The sequence below is a fragment of the Micromys minutus genome (assembly GCF_963924665.1).
Source record: "Micromys minutus genome assembly, chromosome: 20".
Lineage (NCBI taxonomy): Eukaryota > Metazoa > Chordata > Mammalia > Rodentia > Muridae > Micromys > Micromys minutus.
The window spans coordinates 5,113,007-5,129,475 of NC_137955.1; the positions used below are offsets into that span (position 1 = coordinate 5,113,007).

The following is a 16,469-nucleotide window of genomic DNA, read 5'->3' on the forward strand; positions in this document are numbered from 1 at the left end:
GAATAATGTAGACAATTATTTAACACTTTGAGCTATGGGTCACCTGTACTGGAAACTTAATGTTCATGAACCAAACGATATCAAGCATGGACGCTTTCCCAGGACGCTGTTTTCGCGGTGATCGAAAGTTGTGTTACACATGACAACCGTTCGTGTTGGCTGCGTCACTAATAGCACACAGAACATCAGATACAGAAAAGAAGAACATTTTTTAAAGTTTAATCCCCAGAAATGGCAAATAACCAAATTAGTCAAAACAAAAAAAAAAACAAAAAAAAAACAAAAAAAAAAAGAAAAAGAAAAAAACAAAATATGTGCGAATTGAAATTTGCTCCAAGAGTGTCTGTATCCTGTTACTGAAGCTACCTACTTGAGAAGCAAACAATTCTGATAACCCTCCAAAAGACTCCACTCAATCTCAAATAAACAGAAGAAAACAGAGAACTTGAACACACAATCAGCTTTAAAAAGGTCCACACCCATTCATCAATAACACCAACTAATGCCTAGAGAGAACCCAGTCCTAAAGATGCCTTAGGCAATTGATAAAAAATTAGAAACTGAAGCAACAAAAATTTCCCCAGTCTCAGGAAACTTCTTAAAACACTAACTGTAGATGCAGCTTATGTATACTTATCTGAGAATAGTAACTAACGCTACAAATGCTTTTCTCATTAAGTCTATAATTTTCTAACAGGAGTAATAGTAAAACCACTTTTTAGTAATAGTAAAACCATTTACGAAAAATGCCTGCAATTTAAAAAAACAAAAAAATTTATTTTAAAGTTCATGATCTGCCATATTTGGTTTCTGAATTTAAAGCAATTTGACAAAGACTAAAAACTTTCACATTTTTCCTATCTTCTTAGCAAAAAAGGGGCAGTGGGATATATTTCTCAAACTTGATTGCATATATAAATTACCATTTCTATTCATTAAAAGTGTTAAAATTGCATTTTCAAACATCACGAGCTGAAATCTAGATGGTAGACTTTCAAAAGCACTCTGCCTGTTTCAGTGGTAAATCCTATTTATAACAACCTGGTGCACAGAAGTAAATATCCAGACCATCTTTTCTGAAAGAGCACAAAGCACGGATAGAATTCACCTTGTAATTTAAAACATTAGATACTGGTTTTAGCTTATCTACAGAAAAAAATTAGAATTATACTTTAGTGGCTTTGGTAAGTGCATTCTTTCTAATTTAACAGCATTTAAATTTAACTAACTTTTTAAAAAGATTATTACTTTAAATTCTGGACAACAAATTTCTTAACATGCAGAATGATACCAAGGTAAGCCTTTCTGAATATAGAAAATAACAATGACTGCTACTACTTATCTATATATGCCCATATATATATGCTATACTATTTAATTAGTTATCAATTTGTTTTATCTATTAGACATACAGCTTTAACGAATGACTGCCATCTCTGCTTCAGTACCCTAATCTAGTCACTTGAGTTGCAATCTAGTAATGTGTCATTTGTCAACGACCAAACCCAGATGTCCATATAGTACAGAGACTATACAGACATGAACCAAGCTCATTACTTAGTATTATGAGGCCTCAGTTCTGTCTTATGTATTAGTGGCCTATCAGATTTCCCCTACCTCATTACAATACACTGTTAAAAATTAGTAACTTTATTATTTCTCTTATTCTATTAAAGATATTCTTAAGAAAAATTCCATTGTTCTATTTCCAAACTATAATTCTGTTAAATGTGTCCTTTAAAGCTCCCCTGGAGCATGTAGAAGTGTAAAACAAGCATTTTCCCCAAACTACACTTCAAAGAAAACTGAGGCAGAGATCTCTCATACTGCTATGAGTCCTCACGTCAGAATCCACTTACAAAGCTAGTAACCTCTGAAGAGTTTACCACAAAAATTCAAGCAAACAAAAAAAGCATGCAAATAAATAATGAGCATTTTCTCCAATTTCCCCAGAAGCAACAAACGGCTTCATCAGACCAAGGTAATAAAAGACAAAGACCTCCCCCTACCTGCAGATGGGAAAAGAAATGTACTTATTTTCCTTGATGGTTTTATATGCCTACAGGTCCAGGGAAGGACAAAAATTATACGCCATCAGTTGGTTTTTATGAGAGGTGTACACTTGGAAAAAAAATAAGCATCAGAAAATGTTCCTAAGATTCTCGTGTTTTAATGTCTGAAGATCAAAATGGACCTCAGCAACCTACAAAGAAGGCCTGAGCATCTTCACAGCACTGCACTCTAACTTACTGCAAGACAGTTTGCTTCATCTCAAGGCTGAGCTCTTAATCACTCCCCATAAATTTACAATATATTACGATCTCTTAATGGAATACCATTCACAAAGAACTGAAAAACCAGCTCATTTCAAGTTAAGTGAAAGATTTAACAAAACAAAAACAAAACAAAACAAAAAAAAAGAGACAAAAGAAAAAGAAATGAAATTAAAGCAAAACAATAAAAACAGAGACAGGGCGTCCATCTTCTGCGGCTCAGACTCCGATCTCATCCCCCATGAAGGTGTTTCACTTGGCGGCAGGTTTAGTGGCATGGCAAACAATGCCTAACTCAGGCAAGTGTACCAGGTCTGCCTTGGCCAGTCTAGTCATCTAATAATGCACAAATATCACATAGAGAAAACATACAAAACCAAATTAATACTCAAAATCCATCTACCAGAAATGTGGACATAAAGTTATGACTGACGATTAGGCTCACACCTGTTACGTTGATCTTACTTTTTCTAAATGTTAACATTCATAAAAAGAAATCTGAAATGCACGTAACAAGAAGGTCATATTTAGACAAGTATAATGAAGGTATATTTTATTTAAAATGGCACACTTTATTAACAGTAGTTCCTGCTCAATGGTTATTAACACCACTTTTCCACCCTCTTCTCACATTACTGTCTCAACTAAAAGCCAGCAAACTGAAATAAACTGAAAAATCTAGTAAAATATTTCAGATGGCCTTTCTCGTTTACACCATGATGCTGCTTCTACAATCTGAAGGCTGCAACAGTGTCCAAGCACACACGGCCATGTACACCTCCTCTTAGAGCTTCCTCCACGGCAGCCTGTCTTCATCTGCTTCTCTTCCTCTGCTCCCTTTCTAATAGAACAATGCAGTACTTCTTTGCTGGAAGTGCATAATCGAACTTAAAGCTGTAAAAGTCATCAGCTATATTTAAAAAAACCTAACTAAAAAAATGTGTATCAGTTTCTTCCTGATATCTTATTAAGGTACCTTAAGATACTTTATTAAGGTACAAATAAAAAAATGCAGTAAATTTTTAGATTTTCATGTCCAAAAATAGTAACATTTTCTTGCAAAATGGTACCATTAAAAATGCTTAAAGTTATAGCTGACTGTTTTAATCAACAAAGTAAAACAAATTAAAATAGAGACTCCCAAATTCCATAACCTTGAAAGTTTCTTACAAATCAGTTTCTGATTGTATAGGATTACAGCAAGGTTCCAACAATGATCTAAAATTCTTCCTTCAAAATCAGTAATGATAAAAGTCTACACTATACACTTTTCTGCTATTTCTAGTTTAAGATTTTTTTCCTGTGCAATTTCATAGCATGGATCTTGTAGAATTAAAACTTCTTCCTTTCTCATCTTACTCCCCAACTCAGGGCTCACTGTTCTCTTAAAGAATATCAGATAAAAAGATACTTGACAAATAATTTACTTTTAACCACGTTTATCTTCCCTATCTTCTCTAATCCCTTAAACATGAGAAATATGCTTTCAAATTTATCTAGGAGGGAAAAAAAGAAACCAGAACTTCCTGTTCTGGAATTTCAAAATTGCCATTCTGGGAGAAGTTATATCTTATAATGCTCTTAACATTCCAAAACAGGCATTCTGAAAAAAGCATAAAACTCCCAAAGTATAGCAAACTCCAGATAAACTAATGATTTTAATATAAATCTAGTAACTACAAGTTTTTTAAGTTATATATAAAAAGCCCATTAAATTGTTTATGGCTACTTTTATGCTATAAATTAGTTACTATTGTCTAGCAAAAAAAAAATTTAATGTACGTATATAAGCCAGTCAGTACTCTAAGTTAATTGTTCATTAAAACTATCAAAATCAACATCCAGTTATATATGAATGACTCTAGAAAAAACTTAAAATTTTTAATAATAATTAGCTTTTAAAAAAATGAAAGATGTAAACTTTAACAAGTGACTAGAAGGCTTTGGGCTCCCATCTCTGGCATCACTCCCTAACAGAGGCTTTGAAAACTGCTTTCCAGTACCTCCCCGATAAAAGCCAGTCAAAGAAAAAAGTTCCAGGCATATAACAAAAATTACACAGAATATAAAACAATCGTCTCGTAATAATTGAAACTACCTAAGAGAATATTTGAAAGAATAAACTGAGTATTTTTCAAATGAATATAAAATATCACACCCCCAATTTGACTGAATATACATTATGCCTTACTTGGAAAATTCCTAACTCTGTCCTCATGAGTATATGCTTACATATATATTTAAAATATTTCTCATACCAACTTAAGTTTTTAAATTCTAAAAAGCTCTTTTTTACAATCTGCAATTTGGCTACAGAAAAGCTAAAGCCAATTATAAATGGCAAATATTTAATTTTTCTAAATGTTCAGTTGTAAAATCTCAAATATCCGTAAGTAATAAACTAACCACTTCAGTATAATTTTCCTACTTCAAATTTCATTCTTGATTTTACACACACACACACACACACACACACACACACACACACAAATGTGAGTGTGCACAGACAGATTCACACATAGAGTTCTGGCCAATTTCCAGGAAAGCTAAAGGCTATAGTAGCAGACAGGACAGATATTAAAATAGAAGAGAAAATCGTAAGATACCAACCTTCTGCACAAGGGACTACTATCAGAGCTCTGTCAATAAAAACCGTGTTAGTTAGATGCTGGGCCACACCAACACTTGATGGGTCACGAAACTTAATATAACATACTTTGGAGGAAAAAGCAAGAGGTGTATTGCTGCAAGATAAAAAGAAAACAAATGGATTAATAAACATTTGAACAGTTTTATAATTTTCATTTAGAATCTCTTATATCAGACTTAGATAATTTTTGTTGCTAAAAATGACTAACACATAAAATAACAAATTTTAGTCATTTAACACTGACTTGTTTGACAAAACAAGAGGTCACTTTAGGGGTACCTAGAAATCAGTCAGCCCTTGAATGAAATTCCAAACAGCTAACATGTTATCAGTCACAATCCCTTTACAGAAGTTCCCATCCTTCAAACTTCAAACTGTCACCTCTCCTGTCCCTGACTCCCCAACATTTATATCACCAAGACCGTGGCACACCCACAACTAGTGTAGCATGGGAGGCCCTGGGCACAATACCAACCACCAATCCAAAAGAAATCACTGAAAACTTCATAGTCAACATACAATTAGGTAATATGGAACCAAACTAAGGATTTTTTGCATTAGCTTCAGGCTTCAGAATAAGGTGCTTTTCAGGACAAAACAAAAAAAAATTTACAAAGAAAACATATAATTTATTTTGAAAAATAGCAGACACTCTAGTCTATTTAACTCATTTACACTATTTCTCGTTAGGTCACTAACAGTTTAACTAGATGTTTTAACAAAGATTTATTTTGAAGTGTAGATATACACATGCGAGTACTAGTGACCGGGAAGTCCAGAAGAAGAGAGCAGATCCCCTGGGGCTGGAGTTGTGGAAGTTGCCTAAGGTGGGTGCTGGGAACCTAACAGTAGTGCCAATACTCTAACCACTAAGCAACCTTTCCAGCCCCTCCAGTTACTTTTTTCACAAAATTTGTTCTCTGTGATCCATCATAAATAGCAACAAATCCACCCTTAAAACAACATAGACTAGCATTAAATGGTTTAAGTTACAGCTACACTGTCAACCTGTGATAGTTAATATTGCTAGTCAAATGGGTAGATCCGCAATCATCGAAGAGACAATTCTATGAGACACTATCTAGATTAGAGTAACTGAAGTGGGAAGACCCACACTAAATATGGTGGGTGCTATTCCCTGGGCTACATAAAACAGACAAAGCTGTGTGAACACCATATTGAGGACTCTGCTCCTACGTGACTCGTGAAAGGGTTGTTTGACCCCAAAGGGGGTTGCAACCGACAGGCTGAGAACTGTTGATACAGTACTTCAGTGTTTAGTAATTTTCATTTTGCAGTATACTTGTGCATGCTAGACAGGCCTCTGCCACTGAGCTACATGCACCTCAGGTCCTTAAGCAATTTTCCAAATCTTCATCTCCCTCCACTCTTCCTGAGATAAAGCCTTACCTCACAATTGTTTTGTAAATGTAAATATTTCAGATTGGAGAAGAGTTACATTGAACATTACAGATTTCATATAGATGCTAATTGGCAAACAGAAGTTTATTATTATTAATTATAATTTTGTTGTTATTATTCTATTATTTTCAATACAGTGCTTCCCTGTATAGTCCTGGCTGTCCTGGAACATAAAGATCTGCTCACCTCTTCTCCTGAATACTAAGATTAAAGGTATGCTTCATCACTGCCAAGTATCAAAACTATATTATTTATAAATCAGCTATGTTTGCAGATCATATGCTTAGGTCTAGTGTATCTAAACTAATAGAACTATTGTCTTTATCACTACTTTGATTATTTTGTGATACCAGGGACTACACTCAGGGCCTCAAACATGCCAGACAAGCTCTCTTAGCTATGAAACACACCTCTAGCTCCTAGCACTTTAAAATCTAATTCTGATCTACAGGGCCCACTATGTTGCACAGGCTCACTTGGAAGTTCAAATCCTCCTCTCTCAGGCTTACAGGCATTGCACATGTAACACCAAAACTCACGACCACAGTTTTACTTCTCAAAAAGTTACATACTCTGTTTTGTCTAAAAGTAAGCCTCTGTAAAAAACAGCTGTCTGCCCAGCAGCACGGTGATGCATGCCTTAAATTCCAGCCTTTGGGAGGCAGAGGCAGCTCTGTAAGTTCAACCCAGCCTGGTCTACAAATCTAGAGAAACCCCATCTCAATAAACCAAAAAAAAAAAAAAAAAAAAAAAAAAAAAAAAAAAAAAAAAGGCACTAAAAGTAGTAGATTTTGACCTCATTTTTTGAATCACATTTTAGGTTTTGAGTGGAGACATTTAAAAACAAAACAAACAAACAAAACCCACCTCTAGAGACAGGTTAAATTTCTGGGGTCCTAATGAGTATTTTTTCATGAAACACGGTGATGTTACAATCTTTGCTTTACAAATGCTAATGTAGTTACCATATGTCTAATATTTTTATTAGTACATCTACATATATCTAAAGCTGTATCTAAAGATGTAAAGTGGTTCTCACCCTTCTTGATGCTTCAACCCTTTGACAGTCCCTCTTGTGGTAACCACAGAATTGTTTTTGTTACTACTTCACAACTAAAATTTTGCTGTTTGAATCCTAATGTAAACATCTGTGTTTTCCAATGGTCTTAGGTGACCCCTTTGAAAGGGTCATTTGATCCCCAAAGATGTTGCAACCCACAGCTGAAAACGTCTGCTTTACACGATCTATCAAAATTGCATAGTCCAAAACATGGACAAATAGTTTTATGTATGCAATTACTGACCAACATAGCATTTACCTAAGAGCTCCAAAAGTACTTTGGATGGCACAGATCTCCAAGCCTTTCTTATGAAGTGCTGACACTGTCTGCAAACCTACCAATCACTTCTGATTATCAACATTTCAAAACGCATTTGCTTAAACTCATTCATTTGTAATTAGAAATTTTAAAGATAACCAACATATTACAGAATTTCAAAGACAACACAGCACATGTCTAAATATTACTTTAAAGCACAACATGAAAAGTGCTTATTACACAGTAAGTAAAAAAAAATTATAATCACAGTGTATGACTCCTTTGATTACACTGTATAATAGGCACATAGAGGACCAGAAGAAAAAACATGCTAATGAAAGGAGTTTGGTGAAGTGATGTTAAGACTTTCTTGTTTTACAAAGTAGCCCAAGAAGGACCTGGTGTGTTGAAGGCTTGTTCCTCAGCTACTGTTGTTTATGAGGTTATCCAGCTGAATGTACTAGTAGGAGGTGGGGCAGGCTACAGCACCAGTGTGTACCTTGGAGATTTTATCTTGTCCCTGTCTCCTTCCTGGGGTCTATTTCCTAACAACCTTATTTCTGCTTGGCCATAGGCTCAACCATCAGAGTCAGCAAACACATTATGAAGCCTCTAAAATCCTGAGCCAAAGTACTCTGTTTGAAGAGCTTAGGTGTTTTGCCATGGCAACAAAATATAACAGACACAGCATATGTAATTTTTTAAAGTTAACGAAGTTTCTTAAGTAAATGGACTTTTACTTTGGTTCTTAGAACTTTGAAACCTGAAAAGCAGGACCCCAGAGCAAGCAAGAAAAACTGCACAGGTGAAAATCTCCCTGGTGCTAGAAATCAAAATAGAATTACCTTTGAGGAGGTTAGTCAACTGAAGAAAGGCACAAGAGAACTTGTAAGCATACAGATGTTCCCCGTCTGTGTGCTTGCTACACTATGTTTAAATCTGTAAAAGTTCATTCATCTCCATACTATGATGTATGTTCATTTTCTATATAAATATTACATTACAATGGTAAGTTTCTGAAAAAAAGCAATTGTATAAATAGGTATTCAGGAGCTATGAAATTCAATTATTGTGCAGAAAGTTGGACAGTAATTCTGGATATTTAATTATCTGACAACAGGGGAAAAAAATCAAATAATTCTTAGTATGGCCAATGAATGTTTACGTAGTCCTTCTTTAGTATTCTGCAGTGTCTTCACAAGTGTATGCACGGGTGCCCCTGTAGAGACAACTTTCAGCAGCTGAATTCTTTCACACAAGGTTCTAGTCTAGAGACGGAATTCATGTTATCAGCCTTGACCCATATTTCTGGCCTGTTTACATGAATGTTTAATGTTTAAAAATTAAAATGAAACTGCCTCCCATCTGTAGGATCCTGGCATTCACATAGAAGCAGGGTGTGGTGGTGTGTGGCTGAGACACTAGCACTCCAAGGAGATCCCTACAGTGGGTCAGCTAAGCCAGTCTCTTGGAGCTTCAGGTCAGAGAAGGACTCTCAAAAAAATAAAGTGAAGAGCAAAAAAGGAAGACACCTGATGTGACCTATTTTCACATTTCACTATAGAAATGTATCTCCATTTTAAATTTTAAATCAAACAACTGCTCAACTTCTAAATAGTATTCACAAAAAACAATGTTTATATGATAATCAAAACAACTATGATTATCTTTGAAAAAAGTACTACTGACTGAATTTCTATACACTTCAGCCCCAAACTACAAGTATATCCTTAAGGACCAGCTCCCATAACTGCATTATGGAGAAGAAAACCTGTTAAAGTTTATCAGTATCCACTACAAAACCAGAATGAAGCTCTACTCCTAAACTTAGGAAAACTACAGAAGAGTTTTTGTCTGGCAACAAGGTTGCCAAAGGATTTATTGTGACATACTGACTACATTTTAACACAAACAGCAGAGCTTTTTACCCCTTTAATCTTTGAGCCCCAATTAATAACATTTTTCAAGCAGGAAGAAAACTGGATTTATTCAAGACCAGCCCTGAAGAAGACAAGGTAGACTCTTTAAGGTGTATCTTCCCAAATGCCAGTTAATACCTGGCAGTATGCTACCATCATACAAATGGCATTTCATTGGGAGTGAACAACATTCTGTAATATATTTCTTCAGACCCTCTACTGTCCCAAAGCTAATTTACAAGAGTTCATAGGCAGAGTATTTGACTGACTGGCTTCCAACCCTTCCAAGATACAGCCCTCCTAATCACTAAATGTCGAGCATGTTAAGATGATACTTGAAAGCATCTTTAAATGTTAAGAGATTCTACAAATGTTAGAGCCATGGTCACATCAGACTTTATGCTCATGTACTTATGCAGGATTCTTGTCAAAAACATATCACTTGAATCTCAGCATATAAACTCAGACTATATCATTCTACTAACCTACATACATCACAAAATAACTTCATTAAAGATTTCTTTTTTAAGTGAGGAAGGGCCCAGTCTGTTCTATACTAAGTATGGTATTCTCTGAACATATGCTAGATAAAAGGGGGAAGGGGTCTATTAAAACATTGAATTTTCTTTTTTCCCCCCTCTTATCTTTTGCTTTGTTTTTGAGATGGTTTCTCTTCACACAGAGAGCAATGGCTATCCTGAACCTGACCAGGGTGGGCTTGAACTCAAGAGATGCCATCTCTGCCTTCTAAAGTGTTGGGGTTAAAGGCATGTGACACCACGCCCAGCCACAATAAATGAGATTTAATAATCAACTTCACCACGTGAAAAGAATGATGGGCATTCTCTGTTTTATTTGAACTTCTCTGAATGCATGAAGTATTTCCAAGAATAAAGGAATTAATATTAAATATCCACATTCCTAAGAAATCAACTTGCAGTGGTTCTGATACTCACAGTGAGTAGAGATATATTGTTCTATGTACATGACTATGAAATAGGACAAAATCTTTTCCCAAAAAATCGTAACTTCTTCAAATAATTTTAGCACAAAGAACAAAATACTGTGAACCTTAGTAATTTCTTAAAGTTTATAAGTTCGAGAATGTTGAGAATGGTAAAACCATTGAGTTATTTGATTAGTTAATATTGCATAAGGAAAATTTACCACTTCAAGAACACTGCCTAGGAAGCGATGTCGACATATAAATGCCAATTAAGCGCTGGATTTTAAATACATGTACACAGTAACGGTAATTCTGGACTGACTTATACTTTTTGAAACGTCTAAACCAGTGTGCCCTTCTTGGAGGAAAATGCAGGCTGTACCAAAAGGAAAGAATGACGTGATCCTTAAGAGCGTGAATATGGGCTCGGTTAGAAAAACCAAAAAGATGGTAAATGTCTTAGGATCACCCCGGAGAACAAAAACAGCTTTGTTTCCATGTTGTCATCCGCACTCTCTCTCTCTCATCAGCACTAGCAGCCTGACACTAAGATCTAGAGGTCCGGGCGTTGGCATTGCTGGCGTCCTCCACGATTCTCCCAGTGCAAAAACGTTATAGGCATTTGCCATGAGGACTACCGCCGGCCCACCTGCGGCCATCTTAAGTCCGGGGTAAATCAAAGGCCTGGGGCAACCAATTCGAAGACCAGGCATCAACCACAGTCCTGGAGGCTCGATGGGGGAAAGCACTCCTGAGTCCTCCGCAGGAACCCCGCGCGGAGCTTAAGCAACAAACCCCAACGCGGAGAGCCCCGCAGACGGCCGAGTGCCCTCATCAAACATGGCCGCCTAGGTAAGGGCGAGGTCACGTGATGCCCGCGCTCCCCAGTGCCTCGGGGCCCGAGGTCTCGATGGCGGCGCGCCCCTCCCCCCGCCGGGCTCCAGCACTCACTCTGGGGGGTAGAGCCGTAGCTCCTCGATTTCTCCTAGGAAGGAAAAGAGAGTCCGCATCTGCTCACTGGTCACCGCCGACGAGAGGTTCGTCACCTGAATCACCGTCGTAGGGAAGAGGCCGAAGCCTAAGCCCAAACCGAAGCCGCCGCCGCTGTTCATCCCGGCGCCGCTGCCGCTGCCTTCCCGCTCCCCAACGTCCACGACGCGTCACCGACGGAGCCTGGGAAGCGAAGGCGCGCTGCCGTGAGCGCGCTCCCGCGAGCGAATTTGCGGCGCCGGGCACGTCTAGCCGCCCATCGCGCAACTCTCCTGCTCCGGGGGCTGCGCGCGCCGACCGGAAGCGTCGCCCTGGCAACGCGGCGGCTCCCTGCGGGTTCTGGCTGCCCAGCCCTGGGGCCAGGTCGCGGGCCTGTTGCTAGGCTTCTCAAGGTCTTCAGAGAGGTTTACCTGCTGCTCCCGCGCAGGTTGCCAGGTTGCAGAGGTTGGGCCCACAAACTCCATCACTTCTCTATGCTTCTGTCAGTTAGGAAGCCCGGCTCTGTCTCCAACTCAGGCAGAGGAACCCAAAGGCCTGGGCTGCAGTGGTGAAGGGACAATGACATCTGGACAATATAAATAAATATCTGACCAAACTATAGCTTTATTATTAAATGGTTGCAACCCCACTTACCCTATTTTCAAAATTGGCAGGCACCCTGGTTATGAGAATGCTTGGGAATTTTCACACCAAGAATGGAGGTTAGGGTAAATGAGTGAATGAAAGGCTTTTTATAACGTGCAATTTATTCACTGGTGGGCCTTAATGCCTATACGATTAGGCAAAGGCAGGTAAAAGACACAGACAGTCTACATACAACTTACACCTTAATCTGGCTCAAACATTTTCAACCAAACCAACAATATCCAAAGTTTATGGTTCAAGTCCATTTCTGTAGGCCCACAATATAAAAACATATTGGGGTCCTGGAGTTGCCCCACAAACCACACAACACTAAACTCAGTTAAACAGGAATGATTTATTAAACTCACACCCCAAGACTGACCAACTAAGGGCAGCAGCTGAAAGCTGGGTGCAGGACATTTCTTATGGCCATCTTATAAAGGGTAAAACCGAAAAAATAGCAATAAGCTCATGTGCAGGGGCCGGAAGTGCTGCCTGGCAGTTGGAACTCACTCAAGATACTTTACACACTTTAATTTGATGGGTCCTACATGAAGCTTATAGTTGTAGAATTTTCTTTGTAAAATTTAACAAACCTCATAACATACAGAACACAACAGGGGAAATGATCAGCATGACCCTGCACTGAGTCAAGTTATTTTTCTATGTCAGTGACTGGCAGGCATGGAAAAGATGGCTACAGCTATGCTGGGGGGGGAGGCCTCAACACATGTTCTATTATTAAGACATTGTTGCCCTTTTCACATTTGTACTGATGGTCTTAAAACAACAGTAGAGCTAAGCTATGTGCTTGAAAGACAAGTGTTAATACAATAAACCTAAAACTGGCATAAACCTATAACCTTAGTGCTGGAGAGATCAATACATGGATGGATGGATGGATGGATGGATGGATGGATGGATGGATGGATGAATAAATGGATGGATGGATGGCTGGATGGTGGTTGGGTGGATGGTGGATGGATGGATGGATGGATAAATGGATGGATGGATGGTGGTTGGGTGGATGGATGGATGGATGGATAAATGGATGGATGGATGGATGGATGAATGGATGAATGGATGGATGGATGGCTGGATGGTGGTTGGGTGGATGGTAGATGGATGGATGGATGGATAAATGGATGGATGGATGGTGGGTGGATGGGTAAATATAATGGTAAAGGGCTGACACCTCACTGGGAAACAAGGCAATGTTTCTAAATTCTGAGATACCATAGTTTATATTCTTCACATATATCTATGCACACTACACTAAATGTAACTTTAAAGTAACTTCCTTGAAAGGAGTACAATATTAAATGTACAATATATCTTCTGTATAATTTTTGCTTTGTGAGATAGATATTCACTATTTTGTCTTAATTGGCCTGGGAATCACTATGTATATCTGATTGGCCTTGAATTGATAGAGGTCCATTTTATCCCAAGTCCAAAGGGATTAAAGATGTGTGAGTGATTTGTGTGTATTATTAAATGTATTATTTATTTGTTTGTTTATTTTTTAGACAGGGTTGCTCTATGTAGCCTTGGCTGTCCAGGAGCTCTGTAGACCAGGCAGGCATCAAACTCAGAGATCAGCATAGTCTCTGCCACCCAAGTGCTAGGACTAAAGGTGTGCACCATAATTTCTTGGGTTTACAATGTATTTTTATTTTATTTTTTTAATTGAACAACTTTATTTTTTAAAAAAAGATAAATGTACAGATTTTAAAAGCATTTTGCATAACAGCATATGAAACATTTTTGTCATAACTTGATTTTTTTAAAGGTTTGATAGTATGCATTAAAATCTTACTAGTTACAATGAGCATGAAGTACATGTAAAAAAAGATGTAACCTGGAAATAGTCCAAGTTTTCTTTGTGTGTAAAGATTAAAAATAATGATTTTTCACATTTCTTTGGCCATTGATTTTCTTAAACTTCATATACTTTGTAAGTTGTTTCTGGGGGTTCAGAGGTTTCTGGGGTTAGTATCCAATTATCAGTGACTGCATATTATGTCTGTTCTTTTGTGACTGGGATACCTCACTCAGGATGATATTCTCTAGATGCATTCATTTTCTTAAGAATTTTATAAAGTCATTGTTTCTGATAGCTGAGTAGTACTCCATTGTGTAAATATACCACAATTTTTGTATCCATTCATCTACTGAAGGACATCTGGGTTCTTTCCAGATTCTGGCTATTATAAATAGGGCTGCTATGAACATTGTGGTACGTGTGTCTTTGTTGTATGTTGGAGCTTCTCTGGGGTATATGCCCAGAAGTGGAATAACTGGGTCTTCAGGTAGTACTATGTCCAATTTTCTGAGGAATCGCTAGACTGATTTCCAGAGTAGTTGTACCAGTTTACAACCCCACCTACAGTGGAGAAGTGTTCCTCTTTCTCCGAATCCTCGACAGCATCTGCTGTCATCTGAGTTTTTGATCTTAGCCATTCTGGTTGGTGTGAGGTGGAATCTCAGGGTTGTTTTGATTCGCATTTCCCTGATGGCTAAGGATGTTGAGCACTTCCTTAGATGCTTATCCGCCATCCCATATTCCTCAATTGAAAATTTTTTGTTTAGTTCTGTACCCCGATTTTTAATAGGGTTGTCTGATTCTCAGGTGTCTAACTTGTTGAGTTCTTTGTATACCTTGGATATTAGACCTCTATCAGATGTGGGGTTGGTAAAGACCTTTTCCCAATCTGTTGGCTGCCGTTTTGTTATCTTGAGGGTGTCCTTAGCCTTATAGAAACTTTGCAATCTCATTAAGTTCCATTTGTCCATATTTGACCTTAGAGCATGAGCCATTGGTGTTCTGTTCAAGAAGTTTTCTCCTGTGTCTATGTGTTCTAAGTTTTTCCCTACTTTCTCATCTAATAGTTTAAGTGTACCTGAATTAATGTGGAGATCTTTGATCCACTTGCACTTGAGCTTTGTACAAGGAGATAAGAAAGGATCTATTTTCATTCTTCTGCATGCTGAGTGCCAGTTGGACCAACACATTTTGTTGAAGAGGATGTCCTTTTTCCATTGAATGTTTACAGCTCCTTTGTCAAAAATCAGGTGTCCATATATGTGAGGGCTCATTTCTGGATCTTCTATTCTATTCCATTGATCCATGTGCCTATCTCTGTACCGGTACCATGCAGTTTTTAACACAATTGCCTTGTAATACAGCTTGAGGTCAGGGATGGTGATTCCCGCAGATATTTTCTTGTTGTTGAGGATGGATTTCGCTATTCTAGGTCTTTTGTTATTCCAGATGAAATTGCACATTGCTCTTTCAAACTCTATGAAGAATTGGGTTGGAATTTTGATGGTGATTGCATTGAATCTGTAGATTGCTTTTGGTAAGATGGCCACTTTTACAATGTTGATCCTTCCAATTCATGAGCATGGGAGATCTTTCCATTTTTCTGAGATCTTCCTTGATTTCCTTCTTTAGAGACTTGAAGTTCTTGTCATACAGGTCCTTCACTTGCTTAGTTAAAGTCACACCAAGGTATTTCATATTATTTGTGACTATTGTGAAGGGTATCTTTTCCCTAATTTCTTTCTCCCCATGTTTGTCCTTTGATTAGAGGAAGGCTACTGATTTGTTTGAGTTAATTTTGTATTCAGTCACTTTGCTGAACTTGATTATCAGTTGTAGGTGTTCTCTGGTAGAATTTTTGGGGTCACTTATGTACACTATCGTCATGTCATCTGCAAACCGTGATGTTTTTACTTCTTCCTTTCCAATTTGTATCCCTTTGATTTTCTTTCGCTGTCTAATTGCTCCGGCCAGGACTTCCAATACTATGTTGAATAGGTAGGGGGAGAGTGGGCAGCCTTGTCTAGTCCCTGATTTTAGTGGAATTGCTTTCAGTTTGATGTTGGCTATTGGTTTACTGTATATTGCCTTTATTATGTTTAGTTATGGGCCTTGGATTCCTGTTCTTTCCAAAACTTTTAACATGAAGGGGTGTTGAATTTTATTAAATGCTTCCTCAGCATCTAGTGAGATGAACATGTGGTTTTTTTTTTTCCTTTGAGCTTGTTTATATGGTGGATTACATTGATGCATTTCTGTCTATTAAACCATCCCTGCATCCCAGGGATGAAGCCTACTTGGTTATCATGAATGAGCGTTTTGATGTGTTCTTGGATTGGGTTTGCAAGGATTTTGTTGAGTATTTTTGCATCAATGTTCATAAGTGAGATTGGTCTGAAGTTCTCTTTCCTTGTAGGGTCTTTGTCTGGTTTAGGTACGAGGGTTATTGTGGCCTCAAACAATGAGTTAGGTAGTGTTCCATCTGACTCTACTTTGTGGAA

At 37.8% G+C, this 16,469-nt stretch overlaps 1 protein-coding gene across 2 annotated transcripts in view; it reads right to left on the minus strand.

Annotated features, from left to right (window-relative positions):
* Positions 1-11,683, minus strand: part of SREK1 (splicing regulatory glutamic acid and lysine rich protein 1) — a 32,050-nt gene extending 20,367 nt beyond the window's left edge. The window contains exons 1-2 of one of the 2 annotated variants that reach the window (XM_080933780.1): positions 11,481-11,683; positions 4,884-5,017 (exon numbers count right to left, since the gene is read on the minus strand). In XM_080933780.1, coding sequence (XP_080789906.1) covers positions 4,884-5,017; positions 11,481-11,641 — 295 coding nt within the window. In that variant the 5' untranslated portion in view covers positions 11,642-11,683. Of the gene's footprint in view, positions 1-43; positions 3,702-4,883; positions 5,018-11,480 lie in introns of those variants that run through there. The other variant, XM_080933781.1, reaches the window with a different exon arrangement.
* Positions 11,684-16,469: the final 4,786 nt, after the last annotated feature.